We start from the raw sequence: 22879 nt of genomic DNA on the forward strand, positions 1-22879 counted from the left end.
ATGTACTAAAAGACTTATACTGTTGCATAACCTTTGAGCTATCAAATTTACTTCTAGACATTATTTCTGAAGAAGTTAATAGGGATGCTCATCAGATTTTAGCTACAAGGGTATTGATGAGCCTTGTCTATAACAATGAAAGTTCACAAATAGCACTGTGTTAAACAATAAGGGATTGATTAAATAAATTATAATTTGTCCATTAATAATGTATCCTGTTTAAGTTAAGAAGTTACTAAATAATAAGTAGAAGAAAAAAAAGAAATAATTTATTTGGGTTTTAAACTAAGTTTGTGAGTGGAGCAATATGTGGTCAATAGTGCAATTAGAGAGAACAGGAACAGTGAACTGTAGAGATATGAAAATGCACAGAGCATGCAGGGAATGGAAAATTATCAGACATATGTCTAGAACACAAGGAATTATTAGAATATCAAGGAAGACTATGCTGGAAAGCCAGATGGGATTAAAATTATGAAGGGCTTTGTATATCATAACTAAGAAATTTTTACTCTATTCTTTGAACAGTGGAGAATTGTTGGAGATGTTACTCAAATTTTAATTCTCATGTAGCATGTATGAGATGTATGAATGAAATTTTATAAGATGTATGGAAATAATGAGGTGTTTTGACCACACAGGTGAAAGAAAATATAAGCCAGGTTAAAGATAGGAGCCCTCAGTGTAAAGAGACTTAAAGGTAGGAGTCAAGGACATTATCTTCATAGAAATATCAGGATTTGGTGACCAATCGAATTTCAAAAATGAAGTGTCTGTGTTGGGTTTCAATTTTGTATGTCTGTATGAAAGGGAAGAAAATGAGTACATCTGAAAACAGTTGAGGTTGAGATGCCTGTAGAGATTGCCAATAATTAATTGGCAGTAGATTCTAGAGCTTCATCTGGGGAGGAAGATATAAATCTGAGTCATTAGCACTGTAAGGGAGATAGAAATGCTTCTAAGAATCTATGTCATCTTTTCAGAAGTATACAGAACACAATCCCAGAACTTCTAGTAAAACACTTTCTTCCAGTAAATTGCACGTTCTTTCTTTCACATGTTTAAAATAAGTGTTCAAGGTTTAATCAAATTTCCTTTTTCCTTTTATCCTTTTGACAACATTTAATGATCTTATGATATTACTTGCTAGTAAAAGAGCATTTCAAGAACAGACAGGAATGGACTGTCTAATTTTGCCATTGTTATTTGAGGTAGAAGACTTATTATTAAGATTTTGAGAACAGCACCTCAAGATGATCAAGTGTCCAATTTAATAATAATTCTCCACTTGCTACCTTGTTTTTCCAGTATTCGTGCTACAAAAACTTCCATGCATTCTTTCATCTGTTTATTTGACTAGTTTTTATTAGGTACCTACAATATCCCAAGCCCTGTACCAGGTGCTGGGGATGAAGAGAGGAAAATATGGTGCATATACGAGCATTTAAGAAAAATATATCCAACAACTACTGAAAAGTTAATTTTTTCTTGATATCTCCAGAACTTATAAAAGAGAAAGAAAGAAACAACTACCAAAACTCTTGTACAAGGAGAAATGGTTAAGGTATAAATTGTCAACAAAGATAAAGAACCTTCTTTTAGAAATGTAACTGGGTAGAAATACTTAAAAACAATGTTAACATTTGTTATGATTTTTGTGTGAGAGCAGGAGAGAAAAATTTGAATATTTTTATGGATTTAGGTTACTTTTCAGAATTCAAAACTAAATAACCATAAAAATAGATGCTGCTTCCATGGTAACATAAAAGAGCAATAAAAGGAAGAACACTCAGCCACTAGGCTTTTGCTTGGTCTTTCTGACTAGTAAGGAAGGTAGCTCTGAGAATAAAATCCTAAAATCTGTTCTTTTTTTTTTAAGTAAGTCTAAAATTTAATCATGTCCTCACTATTAATGATCCTGGAAATATTTAGTTCTACCAAAGCATAAATCATGATAGGGCTTTACATAACGGGTTAATTTTTTCATAATATATATTTCTTAGAACAACAGGAAAGGCAGTTTATTTTATTAAGCATAACAACATCAGAGGTAAGTGGTGTGCATTTATCTTGCCTCTAGCATTAGGCACTAAATGAATATTTTATTTTTTCTTACAGAAGTACAAAGAGAAATAATTAAGAACATAAATAAAAATAAAAGTAAAGAAAATAATCAATGGCAATAGCCCAATAAGTACTGAGTGTCTAGTATATGCCAGGTTAGTGTTCGTTGTTTTACAGATTTTACTAATCCTTAGGGAGAAAAAAAATTGAGGAAAATATTTTAGCTACTTTATAGACAAAATATTAAAACTCAGAAATATTATATAACTTACCATAAGTTACCCAGGCCAGACTAATGCTATAAAATGATGTTCTTTTATTCTCAACAGTTTATCTTTCTCCATTTTTAGTTATAAAAGTAATGCATATATACAAAAAATATGGGGTAAGAAGTAAAATTTCCTCTTCCAAGTCAATCTTCTCACTGGAAGTAATCTATATTCCAGATAGATTTATATCCATAGCTAATAGATTATATAATGATATGTATAAATACAGATATTATAGATACTACACAGAAGAAAATGTTCACACATATTTTTTATAAATAAGATCACTCAATATAAGTTGCACTCTGAATTTGGTGCCCTCTTTTCAATTTTTGATGACAATACAAGTAGATTTCTCTCGGTCATTTTGGTGGCTATGTAGTATTCTATACCATGACTACACCATGATTTACTTAAACAGCCCCCTCTTGGTAAATATTTAGTTGTTTCCACCGTTTGTGTTATAACAAAAGGGCTCCAGTAAACATTCTTGTATATATATTTGTAGACATGCATAAGTATTCATGCAGGTAAAAAAGTATTGGTTTTAATTTCTATCTTGTCATTAAATTGATAATGCAGAGACATTAGATTATCTGCGGGTATGGAGTTTTAGCTTTCGTTCTTTTGTGCACTTCGTTTATGAATCCCTGGAATTTCGGCCCTGTACACTTTGTCCTCATGTGCTCATAGGTGGTAACGTGGGATATTTGGCTGTTGTCATTAACTGCAGGCTCATCGAAAGTGTTGCCTTTTAAATTAAACTCTGTAGTGTTTTCTTAAGAAACTTGGGATAATAAAATAACCGAATTAGTTTTTAATTTGAATGCCTATTAGTTGGCTAAACTAAGTCTTTATTGTCATTGACTTGTTAGCCATGGTATAACTGGATAGCTTTCACAATAATATGAATATGAAGTTGATAAAAAAGGCAGAGTTTACCTGATTTCCTCCCATACCGTGACAGTTGAATATGCCCACTTTTTCATTTTCCTTGCGGCCCATGTTGTCTAAACATTGATTAGTCTCAACATTTCTTATCTAAAGGAAACACACATAAAAGCATATGTCAGATAGAGATATAAGTCAGGGAACGTTTCTGATGTCATCAAGTTGTGTATTGATAACAAAAAGATACATGTTTGTAAGGCAATTCCTCTAAGAAGAACACATTGCTTTAAATACATATCTTTCCTTTTCTGTGTCCATTCTAAGATCCGTGTAAGTTTCTGAACTCCTACTGAAGTCAATGTGATGGCACTGGCATTGTCATTAGCATCTAATCAAGACGCACTACTTGTTTACACCACAGTATCAGAGAAGAAGGAAACATCTCCATGTCACAAATTAGGAATTCTTCCCAAAATCCTTTTAAAATTAAGACACTTTCTAAATTCCACTCAAATAACTGTCCTCTATTATTGAACTTTCTATAGCACCATATGCAAAGGAATGGAAACAAATTGGTTAAATATTCAAATATATGTTTCTATAGATTGCTTCATTACTAGATGCTTCATTTAATACATTAATGAAGATTAATTACATTGTTTATTTCTGTAACTAAAACGTATTCATGCATCTTTTTTCATTCTCAATGCCAAACTTGATGGAAAGCAGTTGACCCTAAAAAAATCTATTACAAGGTTAAATGGAGATTTCACATTTAAAATTTTCCAAAAACAAGATTAAATTGCTAACTTCAAAGATAAGATTCTTGGTTTACAATCGAACATTGCATTAGTCCCAAAATTAACATAAAGTTAATACATATTTGAGTCAAATGTAATTATAAAAGCCATTTATTGAGTTTAAAAATGCTAACATTACTAAATTATGTACAAATGAATGCAAAAAAAGGAATGTTTTCAATTTTTTCCTTAGTCTCAGTCCCAAGTATGATTTACTATACTTGTCCTCTCTGCTTCCGAAAAGTTCTTATCTCTGACTTTTATTACAACATGAATATTTTACTGTTCACTCATACATCACTTGGATATGTCTATTTGTTATCTATGCTTTAGGTACATGTTTATTCATATTTGCAAATAAATAAAATAAAATAACTTATATAGAAGATTGATTAGGTTAATACGATTCACTTTTTTTGTATAGTGCAGAACTCCATGATCAAGTAATAGTTCCTGGAATTTTGGAAAATTATATTATTTGCATTAAGACCCCAATTGGCAACTGAGAACAGTAGGGATTGGAATTCACACTTGGTAAGGGCTGGAAAAAGCTGAGCAGAGTGGTCAAAGCCTGTTCTAATGGGTTGAGATTTTAGAGCAGGACTACAGATGCTTTCATGGAGAAATCTGAGCAGCAACCCATTAGAAAGGACAGAACCCATTGTGAATATTAGAGGGAAAGGGCATAAGCTTCCAGGAGCAAAATTATGTCCAAGTTCCTTCTTGGTGGGTTTAGGGCTAAAATGTACTCTCAGTTGATTTAGGTTGGTTCAGGCACTAGAGGAGATGGAGCCAATAGACTAAGGCTAAAGATTTTTCAGAACCTGTGGCTGCACAGAATTGGGGAAGGTAACAATTGATAGAAGATGCAGTACATCGATCTGCCTATGTTTTGCATGGTCTAATCAATATATAACATAAGTTGGATCATTTTTAAATCCCTTACATCATACTTTTCTTATTAACTTTTCATAAAAGGCACACATCTTGAGAAACAAAATTCTTTATTATTATTACTTATCATAAAAAGCATAGAATAATGTAACACTATCACACTTAGAGAAATAAACATCTCACTGAGGGAACAGAGTAGACGCAGTCCCTCCCATCAGGGAGCATAGGTTTCAGAAGGGAAGAGTGCGACACACAGATGCACCTGGAATGTGTCAGAAGATCAAGAAGTCCAGCAAAGAAAAGGAAGGTGCAGCAAGGGTGGAGGAAGCAATGGCAGGGTTACTGTTTTAGATAGGGGCCCTGGAAAGGCCACTGAGAAAATGTTACTTGAAAAGACACCTTATTGAAAGGACAGAGCAGCCATATTTCCATCTATGGAAGAGCATTCCAGACTCGGGGAACAGCAAATGGATGCCCCCTGCAGCTGAGAAAACTGAGAGAAATAACAAGCTAACAATGTAGCCAAGGTACAGTGAGCGAGGGGAAGATTACAGAGGTGTCCAAGACTCAATAATGTAAGAAACCAAAGGTTTTTGGGCATAAGGGTGACATATTACTAGCTTATTCTGGCTGCTGTGTGGAGAACAGATTAGACAGAGGCAAGGGTGGACGCAGGGAAACAATGAGGGGACAGCTGCAGTCATGCCAGCAAGAGGTGATGGTCACTTGGAATAATGGGGTAATAATGGAGGTGGCTAGGTCAAAAGAGGTCAAATTTCAGATGTTTCTTAAGGTAGAACCAAGTAGGGCTTGCCATTAAATGGGATATGAGCTATGAGAGCAAAAAAAGACATCTAGAAGCCTTCCAAGGTTTTGACTTGAGCAAATGGGTAAATGATGTTTCCATTTACTGGGAACAATATTCTGAGTTTTTGAAATCATTGCTAAAATATATCTGTGGCCTTGATATTTGAAAATCAATTTGGGCCCAGCCAGTGTGGCTCAGCTGGTTGAGCATCGACCTACGTACCAAGAGGTTACTGGTTCGATTCCATGTCAGGTGCAGGAGGCAGCCAACTGATGCTTCTCTCTCATAGATGTTTCTATCTTCTAGCCCTCCCCCTTCCTCTCTTTCTAAAATCAATAAAAACATATATATATTTTTTAAAAATCAACTTGGTAGATCTGAAATCCTAGGTTTACAATGTTTCCTTGAGTATCTTTAAAATGTTATTCTATCTACTACCAGCATAAATAGCTGTTTTTGAAACCATGATAATCTGGTTTCTTGAAGGCCAAGCTGATTTTTTCTTTAAAGTTCAATAGAGTTACCACAGTTTATCGTAATAGTGTCCCTCCTGGGTCACTCTTCAGGCATGTGGTGTTCCTTTTCAAGGTGCAGTTTCAATTTTATTTTCAAGAAAGTTTCCTTGAATCCTAGTTACTCATGTTAATTTTGTTTTATTGCTTTGATTTTTCTCATTAGAAAATTCTATTATTTTGGATCTTGTTGCTTATCTTCTATATACATCACTTTCATGGAATAGTTTTGTCTTTTATTTATTTTTTAAAAATCCTCCTTTTCCCCTCTAAAACTCTTATGGCATTTTCTCCTGGGATTATTCACTCATATGTTCTTCAAGTTTAGCCTTCATTTCTAAACTGTTTTATTCTTTAATATTTAATTCTTTCCAGCATTTCAGGCCTTCAATTCAGAGGGTTTTTTTTCTAACTTCGATTTGCATTGTTCTTTTTTGTATTTTATCATCATAAAATTTCTTTTACCTTGCTTTGAAATTTTAGGTTACACTTTTCCTCTGCCTTATGGGCATAATATTTTGTTGTGTTTGTACTGCTGAAGAGATATTATTCTGCTCTTTATTATATTTATTCTTATTATAGTCACTCTTTTTTTCGTTCTTCTTTTTTTCTTTTTTGCAAGAAGGAAGATTTTATCAGGAGGTCCTTTCTCTTTCTTTTCTTTTTTGAGGGGGGAGGGATCCCCTGGGATCTTAAAACTATTCCCCTGCCTGGTTCCCTTGCCCAGGCATCCCCATTTAATTGGTATAGGGTATAACCTGGCCATCAGGGGTTTTTTAAATTTCCTCAGTGATCTTACTTTGCAGCAAATTTGGCAACTACCATTCTGGAGGACAATTACTTTTCCCTTTGAACTAACTTCTTGCTCAGTGGTTGCCATCCGGGCTGCCCAACAGACTCACTTGGAAAGCTCTTGGAACAGCCTGACTGGCCTGGCCCGCACAGACTCGAATCCAAACGGTCTGAAGCGGGACAAGGGTCCGTTTAGAGCCGCAGATGACTCGAATGTATAATGGGTGTGGAAACCCCTCATAGCGAGAGAACACAATGGGGCCCTTGCTAGCTGGAGCGTATCCTGAGAATCATTTTTAACGCTCAGTGCTGGTGGAAAGGAAAGGTGGTTTCAGAGCAAAGCTGATTCCTTCACTCCCCAGTGGGGCTGTCGAAGGGTAAATGCTCCAGCTGTCCTTGCCAGGAACTGTTTACACAGGAGACCATTTCCAACCTCACAAGTCTCCATCTCCTCTTCTCGTACTCTGAGGAGCTGGAAAGAAACCCTGTCTTTTATTTTGTGAGATCTCCTAGCTCTGTTCATCTTTCTATTTTTACCTGGGCCTTCCATTTCCTTTGTCCCTATTGTCCCTACCTTCTCAATTTGGGCTTTATCTCCTCAAATTTCTCCTGAAAAGAAGCTTCAGCTAGTAAGTTTTAAGAATTCACAGGTCATAGAGTTCAGACCATTCAGACACTAGAAAGGAGACTTTTCACTGACTTACAAATTGGATTGTGTAAAAAACACCTCTCCCAGGTTTAACTATCATCCAATTGCCCTGAATCAATTTTTCATAAGTATTTACTAGTAATCTGGGTGTTATCCTGGTCCCATTTCCATCAGATATCCCATTGCTTCCCTTTGCTTCCTCCTGCAAAGATTGTAGTATCATATGGTCCTAAGATTGACAGCTCGTATTTTGGGATTTGTGAGAATACCTTGCCACCTAGTTTGCTGTCAACATTGTCCATCAATTTTTGGTTTTGCTCTCCTGGATGCTTCTTCTGTTTTCACAGGAGAATTCAAGGACATTCAAATACTGTGTGCTGCCACTATTTTTTCAGAATTCCAGAATAGACTCATTCTGGGGACTGCAAGAAAATAAGCCTGTTACATTTTTGACATGTTCTAACTTTTCTACAGAGTGATTTGGTAGTTTCTGGACAAGGAACACTGTCCCTGAGGATGTAGCAGATGCTCAGAGGATACAATACAGAACTCAAGTCAACTCTGGAGAGCTGACACATGGGATATGGGAGACTAGACAGAAGTCAGTGGCTCAAGACAGCTCTCAGAATGAGACGGGAGATGACAATGACCACCACCACCGATACCACCACCACCTCAATATAGCTTAGCAATTATGTAATTGTATGTGCCATGTGCTATTCTAAGCACTTCTGTATAATAGCTGATTTAATATTTATAACCAATCTATTACCCCCCACTTTACAAACGAAAATGTTAAGATACAGTTAAGTAATTTGCCCAAACAAGGAATTGAAAGTTATTGTAATGAGCTTGGGAATTGCCCAACCCTGACATCCAGAGAGGCTGGCAGAATTCATCAGAAAGGAGGCCTGGAAGGAGCAAGGGAGAATTGGGTTCTTGTTGACCAGAAATAAAGGTAAAGACAGGTAACCCAGACAATGGTGAAGACCCATGGAATAAGACATAAGAAAGCTGGCTAGGATCAGATTGGGAACCATGTTAAGAAAAATGGAAGTAAGGTTTTCTTCATGTTGAGTGCCACATTGCCCGGCTGAGGTCATGTAAATGATTTTTGGCAGTGGCCAGGATGACATTAGATATAAGTAGGATGGGACACAGAGTGTCAGGGAACAGTAATATCAATACCCCTCTTTAAAAAATAGGAGGAACACATCATAGGGATACAGGCAATATCTGAAAAGTTTACACTAGGTCTATAATATACAGATTTTAAAAAAATCCATACATGCAGAGAAAGCAGGTTGATTTACATCAGATTGCTCTCAAATTAGTGAGCCCAAAATTATGGGAATTTGCTTCAAAATATAAGAATGGTTACTACTGCATACTGACAATCCTCAAAAAGAAAATCTTAATGTAATAAGATGATATTGGCATACAAGAAAGTTCAAATTACGCATCTCATCTTTTGAGATGCAAAGAATAATCGGATTTAGGGTAATCTTGTGTGATTTTTAAATCAAAACCTTTCTAAGAATATCCTGGGACCTCAGTTGAAGAATGTTCTTTAAGCAAAGAGCTTGTCCCTGGCACCTGACAATACCAACTGCTTGGTTATGCCATTAGGAAAAATCTAGGCAACAGCGACTGAAGAACTCTATCTGTTAGGAACTCCTTACAGAGTCTGTTCTATGACTTGTCTTAGCGTAAGCACAGCACACTGGTAGTTCTGAGATCTGGAAAATTCTTTAGACTTACTCTTTACGTTAGCAAGCCTTTTTCTAAATGTCACTACTCTTCAGCTTTTGCTCCCTCTGCTGGATTGTAGTAGCAAGCAGTAACGAGAACTCAGTTCTAAAAAGAGGCATATATTCCCTCTCACCATGCAAACCTTTACATATCAAAACTAATATGTAAAATCCATTCTAAAGATAAGAGTATAAACTTAAACTTTTTTTTTTGCTTTAATTACTCCAGCACTTCCTTATCCTTCAATTTCACAGTATGTACCTCAGGGTCATTTTTGACATGTCAACCTCATTTGGTTTCTCTTTACTTTGTAAAGGAGATAGGCCCATTGGCAGTAAATTTCAGAATTAAATAGCAATGTTTCCATACTATAATTTCTGTATCAAATATGCACTTAAGTATATTTTCGCTTTACCAACTTGTGAATAAATCAGAGGGATGTGTGCAAAATCTATATGTTTAACAAATTGAAGTTTACTTTGGTTTAGAATGCCTTGATTATGACTGTGGGATTTAAAAATTCTGAATATGTGATATCTTAGCCCCATTCCACTAAAAAGGTAAAGAACATAAGAAATTAAACAATTTCGTTTATTTCGGTGTATAGCAAAAGCAAACCATATGAATCCTGGGAGAATTAAGTATTTGCCTAACTTGCATATAGTTTGTTGCAGTTGTTTGTGCCAATACATATTTGAGTAATAGTAGTAGAATTAGTTCTAGCCTAATTATCAGCAATGTGAATTTAAAAATATTTTTCAGGTAATAAACTCACTCATTTTGTTCACAAGTAAGTCAACCAACGCAACATCCTTTAAGGTTAACATTGAATGAAGAGTAACATATTCTGTTTCTGCATATGCATATTCAGTTACCCTAGCATGAAAATTAGTTGCTTGGGTACCAAAGAGTTTTGGAAATATAAACACAATCAGAAATAGTGCCCCCTTTGTGTAAGTCATCAAAATGAGGCTTTCTTACTGGTTATCCTATTAAAAGGTCAAGAAGACTGTGAATCTATAAATAGATTGATCTCCTGATTACCTACAGGGAGGGTAAAACTCTAAGCATCTTAGCTTCTGCATTTGGAAGTAACTGATTAGACCCTGAATCCCTGCAACAAGGCAGCTTCATAGATATTCCTTTCTAGTATCTTAAATTGGCTCTTTAACGATATTTAAGGATACAGTACCAATATGTTCCAACACCTTAAACTAGTTGTTATAAAAGAATACAAGAGGAAAAAGCAGTGCTGAGGTCAAGTAGGTATAATATAAAATGCAGACACTGTCTACACATCTTCAAAGTAACAATCAACTGCAAATTTTAAGCCCCAAGAGTTAAGTCACTTGGCTCCAGAAACCCTCTTCTCCAGAAACCTGCATTCTATATAGCTCACAATACATTTTTTATTTACCCCAAATGCTGGCCTGTCATAGTCTAAACATTTGGGGTGAGAGATTACTGTGTGAGAATGCCATTTTTCAATCTTAAACTTAAACTAGCCTTTATATTTACAAGATCAGGACCTGGAATGCTAAATCTGCATAAGCTAAAGGGCTACTCAAGAGAGAATGTAATGCTGCCAAGAGCTTGACTTCTTTATTCCATTATGATCTGCTTACTGAGTCTAAAAGGTACACGCTTCATTAAGCTACTTAAAGGTTTTAGTTCAAAGCAATTGCACAGCTTTTAACTTCCCATTGGAAACTGCATGAAACTCATGAGCTGGGTAAAGTAATATTTCAATTACCTGAGTTAAATGAAAACATAAGAAATTAAGATATAACCATCTGACACTAATAATTCTACTGATGATTATTTTGGTGACAATATATAATGAGAAACTGAGTACCACATTTGCCTCTGTCTTCTAGTATAGCTGGGAAAGTTAAAAAAATTGACAGGGAAATGTTTATATTCACCAGTATATTGAAATATTAAATATAAAGGCTTTGATAAATATTGAAACTTAAAGAAATTATAAGTTGTTAAGTCTTAACAATTTTATTTGAAATTAAGTGAGGAGTACATATGAATACACTACAATAAAATAATTTTGTTGTCTTGATAAGTAGCTTGGACACTTGATATTTCTTTGAGACCCTAACATAGGGTATCCTAAAAAATGTACACACACAATTTGAATAATTATAAAGGCAGTGTTTATTAAAAATACTTTTCATTTCTTTTTTTTATTTTCAAAATTGAGCTATCAGCTGTTAAAATGTGTATACATTTTGGGGGGGGCACCTTGTATTTGATAAATAGCAGCTACATAAATAAGAAAAAATATCTTTTTACATTCTTTTAATAATGACTAATGACAGAGAGTAGGAAATAAAAAGCTTTGTGTAAATAACTGTTGTCCATTAACAGTTCATCCCAAACTCATAATCAAAATGTCCATCTTCAGTTATGTGTATGTGACTATGCAAAATTGAATTAGGAAGTAGTGCTCGGTGAATTTGTCCTTTTGTTTCCACGGAAACGGTTGCTGGATCGTTTCTCTTTAAGACTGGTTTTAAAGTAGAAAACTACTATATGTTAATTTATCTTTGGATTTTTTAATTTGTTGGGTTTTTGAAACAGTAGTTCATAGCATGCCTATATGCCTCATGTAGGGCACCTTTTATTTCTACTGAGTTTCTTGATTCTCTCTTGCCATCCCCCCACCCAGTAGAATGGCTTAAAAATAAAGGTCTTTCCTTATTTGACTTTGCATCTTTAGCATATAATATAGGTTCCGGCTCAAGCCCTCATTTAATAAAAGCATTTTAAATAAATAAAATGTAATATATAATCTATTGTGTCCTTCCAGTTATAAGAAAATGTGAGCTTAAGTGTCAGACTAAATTCATGTGTGTGAATCCCGACTTCAATAGTTACCTAGTTCTATGACCCATGTATAAATTTTCTATATGTCAGTTTCCATATTAAATGGGAGATGATAACAAAACCCAAGTCATGTAGTTGTGATTTTTAAATGATATAACTGAATAAAGCTTCTAGAATAACGTCTGACATAGTAAGAAATTAATAAATGGTATCAATCATAATTACAATAACTATATTAATGCTGCTGCTACTTCTTGGCAGGCACGGTGCTAGATGCTCTCTGTCTTCGGTCTTCACTCCAACCCTGTGTGATTCTCGTCACGCTGCTGACAGGCACCACAGAGGACAGCCAGTGCCACTCAAATTGTGAACTGCGAGGTCAGATTGCAAACCTTCCTCTGGTTGATTCCAAGGCCTGGGATTTTTTTCACCATGACACACTGCCTCTTCTGGATAGTTTCAAACATCCAGAAAGGTACGATATCTCTCTTTAAAAGCTTTTCAAACTATTTCTATAAATTAAAGTATGGCCACCTGATCCATTACAGAAGATAGCTAATTCAAAACCAGTAGGTTGTACAAAGAAATTTGCACACACTATATTTTTACATTTTCTGGAAGTCAGTGAATTAGGTTTCCTTGATGAAGTGCAGGAAGGCATAAAATTGAATTTTTAACATAGAAGTAAACATCAAGGTTCCATTTCAGAGCCCCAAGTCTTTCTCAGGAGTCACCTGGGTGGCCCCAGAGAATTTCCAAAAAGTTCTCTTTACTCACATCTGTCATGTCATATGCCCTGGTCACATCTCTTTTTAGAAAAAGTAATCAGTGTTTACTCCTCAGCTGGGTCCACTGACTACCATGGGAGAAATACTCTACCACAAGAATTAAAAAGTTCACTTTTTCTAAGGGAAGAAGCAGGCTCATGATTGTTCAAACAAACTTTTCAGTAATGAAATGAGATTAGCTATTTTATTGGGGATCTCCAGTAGAACTAGTTTCTATTAACTAGCATGCAAACACTGTTTGAGTTTCCAAGGCACTCTCACATACTTCATGTAGTAAATATAAATCCCCTTAACATCGGTGCTCACTTGGGATATTACATATTTGACAAGAATGGCAACAATAGCCCCCACCCCTGCATAAAAGCAAACAAAAAAGTGAATAAAACTCTGAGGCACAAGACTAATAAATGACTAAAGTCACACCCAGAAAGTGGTGCATTCAGTGTTACTACATATGAATCTTTGCACTATGTTATTTAGATTAAGGTTAAGTATCTGTAAACTGAAGGATTCTATGGAGAGATTATATATTTACATGGCTAACATGGGAGTGGCGATTTGTCAAATAGTGCATGGATATGGCACAGAAAAACAGCTTTTCATAACAATTAAGCTAGGGATCCATTCAGTTTGTATCTTCTTTTTCTTTAATTATTTTCAAGTTAATCATAAGTAAATTATGTGTATATATTAAAGTTAAAGAGTGGATAAAGTTACAGGTTGTGTTTGTTTGTTTTTTTGGCAAGTGGACCAAAAATGTATTAGCTCAAATTCTATAAATTTTCAGATTCTTAATATTATGACCTATAAAAACGGCAATTTCAACTGAAGAACAAAATTAATAATTATTTTCCAAATGCATTATATGATTACTGTTGAAATGCTTTAGTTACCGTCATTATTAAATTAGTTTTAATTCCCAAATCTAATCCCCATTAAGGTGGACATTACCAATAAGGAAGATATAATTCATAAAGTAATAATTCTTATTTTGAGCAATTGACCATATATTATGAATATGTGTTTGTATAGTAATGATGAAGCCAACTGTGTATTTGTATAGATAACATATATTTTGAAAAAGAATTGTTCTCAGTGGGTCCACAAAGTCAATATGAATTTAATAATAATACTAAGACATTACCTGCTGTTTTCACTCTCACTTCTCATGAATGTACAAGGCTTCTTCCAGAGACTACACAGTGTGTGCTATTATAGCAGATTGAAATTACTTTTCAAAAACCTTACTTATATTAACATGTAATGAATTATTACATTATTTTAGTGAATAAATAAATAGGTCTTAAGGTTATCAGTTTAAGTTTCAATATAGTAAATATTAATAGTTATAACCCATATAAACAAAAGATCTTTGGGGTTGACAATGAATTTTCAGAGTGTAAGGTCCACTTGAAACCTATATAATCTTTATTACCCAATATCCACACAATAAATTTAATTTAAAAATTAAATAAATTTTTAAAAAGTATAAGGTCCATAGGACCAAAACGTTTTGGAGCTACTGGTAAAGAAACAAGAAAATATTCTTTATTCAGTCTAAACTTATCCCCACACTTTTACAAATCCCAATGATAAAGATCTTTATGGTCCTTGTAAAATATAAGAAGTCATTTTAAATAGATCTATTTAAATACCCTTAAAGCATTTCATTCATAGCATAAAAAATATTGAGCTCCTTAGAAATTGCTCCATTTTCAAAATATATTTATAACTTAACCAAAATAAATATTTCATACCTCACCAAGTGAGTAATAACGTCTTGGGATCTGGGAGTCCGGATAGATGTTTTCAAGGTACCAAGAAAAGGGCTTACACTTCAGATTTTCTCTTAGTGTTTTTCTGACTGACACATCTCCATAATCCACTTTGACAACACCTGGAATTTTTCAGAGAAACACAAATCAGTTTGTGCTATTTTGGCTTCAACACTATTTCACTCTGTTTAATTTGTGATCAGCTTTTTCTCTATAATTATAATTCCATCAAATTCAATTGCATATGCAGCTTCTACTACACTGATTTTCTTACCAACATCCAATTAGTGCATTAAATTGACATAAAAAACAGTTTCCCCATTGGTTATGACTTTTCAAATGCAAATATTTATCACCAAGTACTTGTATGTCTTAGATTGAATAATTAATCAAGTAAGTGTAAATTGCTATTAATTTAGCATCTTAAAATCAAAGCTTAACTGAACTGTGTGATAGTGTGGCTGTTTCTCTTTAATAAAAGTTCCAATGGCTCCAATGCCTCTGTGAATGCTTGTAATTTTGCTACAGTGTTATTTATTCACCACCTGCAGATTTCGTAAGAAATTTACTACATAAATACGATGTTCAACAATGTACGGCACTCACATGGTTCTAACTTTCCCTTCTGCTTCTTGAACTTTTATTCTATCTAGGCTTACCACAGGCCTGGTTTTTTCTTTATTGATTTTTTTCTTGTTTTATTTTATGAGTTAATATAAGCCACTTGAAATCCTTGGATACGTTAGTAAATAAATAAGCATAAAGAAACTAACAAATGGGTATGCTCACAGGTGTATATTAAAATTGCTTAGCTTTACTTCCTATCATAATAGAATATATAAAATTAAAATGAATATTCCTATTGAAGATCATATGAGAATGCTTTCTAACTGAGAAATAAACACCAATAATGTCACTGGTTTTTATATAAAAATATGGTAACCTGATTTGCTCATTGTCAATATTAAAAATGACATTTGACCAAAATGACTAAATCATTGTGATAAGTTTGAAATTATTTCCAAGATTATTTTGAAAGGTTCCTATTTAACAGGTTTTTTAAAGACCAGTAAGCAAGGAGACTTTAGTGCAGAATAAATGGCCTAAGGTTCTCCAGTGACTAGCACAAATATCTATCCATTTGCTCAGGGCAAAACATAGGAGTAATTCTCTTTATCACACACATATTCATATTCAATTTATTAGCAATTTCCATTGGCTCTGCATTCATAATCTATCACCAGGGCCATCATCCCCTCTACCACCAACCCCTCGGCCATCCTGGTCCCACCCTCTCTCATCTAGTTAGTATTGTAATAGCCTCCTAACTAGTCCCCCAGACATCTTAAATTTCTCCATCTATCCCTTACCCATCATTGCCTGCTCCTTAGACAATATATTGTAAATATAAAAAAAATCATGTCTATCCCCTGCTCTAAAGCTTCAAATGATTTTCTATTGTGCTAAGAATAATTAACAATATCATAACCATTGTTTAATATCCTTCATGAACTGACTCTTCATGGCTGTCTCTCTGCATCAGTCATCTCTAGTCACTTCATCATAGCCCCGTTGACTTTAGTTACTACTGTTATTTTTAATTTGCTATTCTTCTGACATGCCAAGGTCATTCCCAGTTCATGGCTTTGTTCTACCCTGGAACTACATGAGCTGTCCTTCACTTCATACAACTCTCTGCTCAAAGTGTACGTCCTAAGATTCACCCTGGCCTTCCTATCTAAACTGACCCCTCCATCCCATCGTCCTGAGTCAGGATCTATTCCTCTATACTGTTTAATTGTTCTCCAGGACACTTATTACTACTTGATATTATATTATAAATTAATCTGCTCATTGCCTCACACCAAAAACTTTGAAAAAATTATTTAATCTCCTGAAGCCTTAGGTATCTTATGAGATGTTGTGAATACTAAATAATGTCTGAAAAAGGCATAATGCAGTGCCTGGTAAATAATAATTGCTGAAAATGTATTATATATTGTACTGGATATCAGTTGTTTTGCATGCCCAATGTCCATTCTGCCTTCTGCTAAAGAGCATGGAAGTTTTCTTTGGGCAACCATCCCTCCCTCATAATCAGTTTGGTGGTTTGGTGACTCCATTCCCCTACCCACCTTTCCAGCTCCAACTGGGGGCACAGGCTAAAGGCATATCACCAGGGAATCTTGTTAAAATGCAGATTCTGATTTTGTTGGTTTGAAGTGAGGCCTAAGTGTCTGCTTATCTAACAGATCCCAAGAGATGCTGCTGTTGCTCAGGCCAAGTTCTGACAATCAGAGCATTCCATTTTTCGACCTTATACCCAATCCATCATCACGATCTGCTCAGGAATGGGTATATGAACAAGCCAGCCTAATAAACATGTACTGAGAATTTGCTAGTTGAAGTTGACACTCTATTTCCTTTGGAATTGCTCGCTACAGATGATTGAAGCCTGGAGCTTCTGGGGCTACCATATAGAGAATTCCTATGACAGTGATGCCAACACAGGAGTAAAATAAACAGTTGGAGAGAAAGAGAAAGAGGAAAAGAAAAAGAGCAGAGGCCCAGCCAAGATTAAGTCAGCAGATGCTTATTTATTTTATTCCAACTACATACAAGGTGCATTTTCTAGGCACTTGGGATCCATCAGTGAACAAAACAAATAAAAGTATCTTCTTCTATGGAGTTTACATTCTAGTGGAGGAAGACAAATAAACAGTGACACATTAAAAGGTAATGCACGCTATGACAAAAATAGACTAGGGTGAGGCAGGAAGGTTGCAATACAAGAATTGGATGCATTTTTTAACATATTTTTTTCAAAGGCAACTTAAAGAATTGCAAATTTTTAAGGTAAATCTTTCAATGGGATTTGCATAAACCTGAAAAGGCTCTGACAGTAAGATAAAGATGCATTATGAATTAGGGGAAAAATAGCATTTTAATTAACTACGGGTCTGCAGGCTTGATTACGAGTCAAATAACACTTATTCATTGTTTTGCTTTGTTAAATAACCTGTTTTTCATTCACCATTTTAAAATCTACTACATGGTAGTATTAAATTTATATATGTAGGATACCAAGTTTTAAATTTTTAAACAGACTGAAGATCATAAGGATCTCAGTTAAGTTCTTCCGTAGTAGATGCCTAATAAGCCTAACAGTTCTGGTTCCCCTATAATCAAGGTACCTGATAACAGAATAGCCTGATAATAGGATAAAGCTTAGAGTTTTATGCATAAGAATATGTGTTGCGGTAAGCTTAAAGAAAAGGGGAAATGATATTCCTTTAATAAGGAATACTTAATTAAATCAATGGTATATTTATCCAATTGACAAAATAGAATTCATATATTGAAACAATATATGAATTGTCTTATTATATCTGTATAAGAATATGAAAAATGTTAATTAAAATATAAAACAATTTTATTATACTCTTATTATAACAAAGTAAAATGAAATTATATGACACAACAATAAAAAAAGAGAGTAAAAAACAGCACATCCCTTTTGCTAACTAAAAAAACAAAGAGCAAGAACTTAATATATCTATTTTTCTTTAAGCACAACAATGAAAACTATGCAGCTAGTCATAAAGTTTTTTATACACAAATATATCATATTAACAAAACAGTTGCATATTTCAGTAGACCAGTCAGTACACAGTTTCAACTAAGAATTTTTTTGTGTGGTATTTTCAAAATTCCTTATAACAGAAAATATATCTCTTTATTTTGTTATTTACTTTGAATACTTGTCATCAGGGCGTTTATGAATAAGGATCTGCATTCCTTTCTCCTCAAAAGTAATAACAATAAAAAGAGAAATCATTTTTGAGCCAACTAGAGATTACTGTGTTGTAGAGCACACAAACACTAGATTGTATCAGAGGCTTAGCAAATTACTTGGAACACTTTTTTTATTATTCAGAACTACTCCTTTAATTCACCATGTAAATTTTTACCCATTCTTCATATGCATAAAAATTACCCAGACTCGTAACCTGTCACTAAGAAATCACTGGATACAACTACATTAACAGGCTGATGGCCCATGCCAGCTAATAATACATAGTGATTATCTGTTGAATTTAGCACTTACTATTAGGACTGTAATTTTATGTTAATGGAATAAAAATGTGATAATGAATTGTACAAAGATCGTAGCTATGTCACACAGAAGAAGCAAAGATCAGACAACTTCTAAATTTATTTAAGTCTGTCTGGTCTCCATAGGCAAGTCTTGGCAGGTCTTGAGGCTAAATTTTCCAAATGCCTCAAACTTCGGTTCAATTTGACAATGAAAATCATATTGAACTACTTGGTCTCAGGTGAACAAAAACATGGGAAAGAAGAAAAGTGAACTTTTGCAATTACCTTTTAAAATAAACATCAATTTGATATCAGTTGAAGCAAATAAACTATAAAATCCATAATCTCTAGGGGGAAAAAAATCTGAGTGAAGAACCTTCAAGGCAGTATTTACCACACTTCAGAAGCTACAGCAGTCACAGAATATGTCACCTGCTCCCCAACTCACACATTTTATAGAAAATACAAAAAAGGTATTGAGCCAATGAAACCACCACTGATCTACCTTGTGCATCTTTTTTTGTTTTGTTTTTTATTCCCCAGTAGTAAAAAAATTTATATATAATTTATATGTTTATCTTTTAAAAACTTTTTACAGTTATTTGAGAATTATGTACTCATTGCAGATAATTCTAAAACAGATAAATATGACAAGTAATATAAAAGTCATCTGTGCCTTGGCCAGGTAGCTCAGTTGGTTAGAGTCTTGTCCCAATACGCCAAGGTTGCGAGTTTAAGCCCCCATTATGGCACATACAAGAAGCAGCCAATGAATGCAAAAATAAGTGGAACAACAAATCTGTTTCTCTCTCTCTCTCTAAAAATCAATAAATTTAAAAAGTCATCTATAATACAGCTATATTTACATGATGGTAGGTTTCTATTCATATATAATTATATAGATACAACTTTCCTTGCAAAGATTTATTTATACTGTAATATGCACTAGTAACTTGTTTTATTCCTAAAACAGTATGCCATGAACACTTTTGTAACTTCGTTTCTAAGCCTCCCTGTCATTGAATTTTACACGTTGGTAATTATTTATTTAATCAGTTCTCTATAGTTGACATTCAAGTTGTTTTTCATTTAGACTATAAAATCAATGAACACCTTTGTACCTTTTTTATTATGCTCTTGATTATTTCATTAGAATAATTTCTAGAAGCAGTGCATTCTGAGAAACTATATGCTCATTTTAAAACTTTTAAAAATGCGTATCTCTTACTAACCTGCTCTCCAGAAAGATGTATCAAATTTACACACCCTCTGACACTGTTAAGAACCTAATTTCCCTTTCAGATCACTGGTTGTTTTAATTTATTCTTTACCACTATTTGTTGTGTGGAGATAAATGGTATCTCAATGTTATTTAAAACCGATTACTAGTGATGACTCTTCTTTTGGCTTTGCCAATTCTTCTTTTACCAAGTGCCTATTCTTTCCCTTTCCCAGTTTCCCACGGCCGCGTTCACTTTTCGACGCGTAAGCGAGGAGCTGGGTGTAAAAGAGGCAGCTGAGGGCCACGGGGCCAAGGCCGGACCCAGGGGAAGGAGGGCACATGCCATCTGGCCCGCGGCTGAGGGCCTGCGCAACTTGCAGAACAGGATGTTCCGGGTCAGCTCCCCGCAAAGGACACAGCACTGTCCCGCAGGCCACCCCTGAGGGCGGGGGACGACGCGGGATCACGGGATTTGAAGGAATCGATGTTGGGGGGGGGGGGGGGGACAAAGGTATAAAGTAATTGGAAGTGGGCGGCGGGGCGGGGGCGAGCTCGCTTCCCGCAGCCCCCGGGGTCCCTCGCCCCGCGCCCCTCGCCCGGCTCCTCCCGGGGCAGCAGCCGAGCAGCCCCCGCCCCTCCGCCCCGCAGCCCCCAGCGCGGCGCGGGCGGGGATGCGGGGCACCCTGTGCGCACCCCCACGGCAGTTTGAGAGGAAGCTTCACGACCCCAGGGCGCAGGAGCTGATGAGAAGTTGGCCAACAAGGTCGGGAACGACGTGGGACTTTGCACCTGTCAGTCGCCAGCACCAAGCCGGAGGACGCCTACCTGTTGCCCAGGGATGGCGCGTCGCACGCCAAGTGCATTGCCAGCCCCTGGGGTGCCACCCGGTCCCCGATGAGAGTCTGATCCGCTAGAGCCCAGCGGCAGCCCTTTCTTCGACGGCAGCGCATCCCCGGGGATCACTGCAGCCGCGGCCAGAGATGCAGAGCGGGAGTGGGTGTGGGAGTGGGTGCGGGAGTGGGTGTGGGAGTGGGTGCGGGTGTGGGAGTGGGCGTGGAGTGGGAGAGGGCGTGGAGTGGGAGTGGGTGCGGGTGTGGGAGTGGGTGTGGAGTGGGTGCGGGAGTGGGAGTGGGCGTGGAGTGGGAGAGGGCGTGGAGTGGGAGTGGAGTGGGAGTGGGTGCGGGTGTGGGTGCGGGAGTGGGTGTGGGTGCGGGAGTGGGTGCGGGTGTGGGTGCGGGAGTGGGAGTGGGTGCGGGAGTGGGTGTGGGTGTGGGTGCGGGAGTGGGTGTGGAGTGGGTGCGGGAGTGGGTGTGGAGTGGGTGCGGGTGTGGGAGTGGGTGCGGGAGTGGGAGTGGGTGTGGAGTGGGAGTGGGCGTGGAGTGGGCGTGGGGAGTGGGTGTGGCAGCGGGTGTGGAGTGGGTGCGGGAGTGGGTGTGGAGTGGGTGCGGGTGTGGGAGTGGGTGCGGGTGTGGGAGTGGGTGCGGGAGTGGGAATGGGCGTGGAGTGGGAATGGGCGTGGGGAGTGGGTGTGGCAGCGGGTGTGGAGTGGGAGTGGGTGTGGGAGTGTGAGGCGGAGGAAGGAGCGCACGGCTCGCACCAGCCAGGAGCTGCGGAAGGAGGCGGCCCCGAGGCGCGGGCCTGCGGAGCGCGCGGCAGGCAGCTGCGGGACAGGCCCACGCGCGCCGGCCCGCTGTCCCCTCCGCCGCCACCCGGGCCTGCCGGTCTTCCTGGAAGCCCCGCTCACAGTGACAGCCAAGACATTCGATACACGATGGCGGCAGCAGCTGAGGAGCCACCAAATAAATAAGTAAATAAACAAACTGGATGTCGCCCGGGCACAATCTCTCAGAATGGCCAGTAGGACGACACTCAGGCAGATACACCCCGAGACACGGAAACCCCCTGCTACCCGTTTAGGACGCCTCCCGCCCTGGCAAGAGCTTTTGTCTCTCTTCGCATTAAATTTTGCTTTTGCTTGCCTCTGAAATTGTCTATGAATTTGTTCTTCAGTCCCGCGAGACACAAACTCGATTGATCAGAAAACTCGTAACATAAGCGCTCTTAATACAAGAATATTGGGGACAAACGTTGCGAACATTTTATTTTTTGGTGTTTTTTTGACAATACAAAAATGTTAAAAATTTCCTATGTGTTTTGTGCCTTTCATATGATACTTAGACTTTCACTTTTCTTTTTTAATATGTTTTTACTGACTTCAGAGAGAGGAAGGGAGAGGGAGAGAGAGAGAGAAACATCAATGACGAGTGAGAGGCAGTGATCAGCTGCCTCCTATGTGTCTCTTCCTGGGGATCAAGCCAACAACCTGGGCATGTGCCCTGATGGAATCGAATTGCAACCTCCTGGTTCATGGGTCCCCGCTCAACCACTGAGCTAGGCTGGCTGGCTGGGCTTTCACTATCTTGACATTAAAGAAATGTCCACCTATATCTCCTTACATACTTAAAATTTTTCATTCCATATTTTTTCACTTAACTCATTGATGATATGAAATTTATTTTAGTGTATCTCCAACCATGTTCCTTTTTGGCTTTTTATTGTTTTTGTTTCTTTGTACATATACTATATATTTTTGAATTGATTCACTTGATTTTGTTTCAGTGTACTTTAATGACACTAACCAACTCTCTAATTTATCTTATTGCTTGAATAATCTGTAGGCCATCCATTATTGTAATCTAAATTCTATCTAGGATTAACTTAGTTTAA

At 36.8% G+C, this 22879-nt stretch overlaps 1 protein-coding gene across 1 annotated transcript in view; it reads right to left on the bottom strand.

Annotated features, from left to right (window-relative positions):
* The window catches only part of GALNT13 (polypeptide N-acetylgalactosaminyltransferase 13), a 417763-nt gene that overhangs the window by 31197 nt on the left and 363687 nt on the right, over nt 1-22879 (bottom strand). The window contains exons 10-11 of the mRNA XM_081141998.1: nt 14815-14954; nt 3276-3374 (exon numbers count right to left, since the gene is read on the bottom strand). Coding sequence (XP_080998124.1) covers nt 3276-3374; nt 14815-14954 — 239 coding nt within the window. The remainder of the gene's footprint in view (nt 1-3275; nt 3375-14814; nt 14955-22879) is intronic.

The sequence above is a fragment of the Miniopterus schreibersii genome, assembly GCF_964146895.1.
Source record: "Miniopterus schreibersii genome assembly, chromosome: 7".
Taxonomy (NCBI): domain Eukaryota; kingdom Metazoa; phylum Chordata; class Mammalia; order Chiroptera; family Miniopteridae; genus Miniopterus; species Miniopterus schreibersii.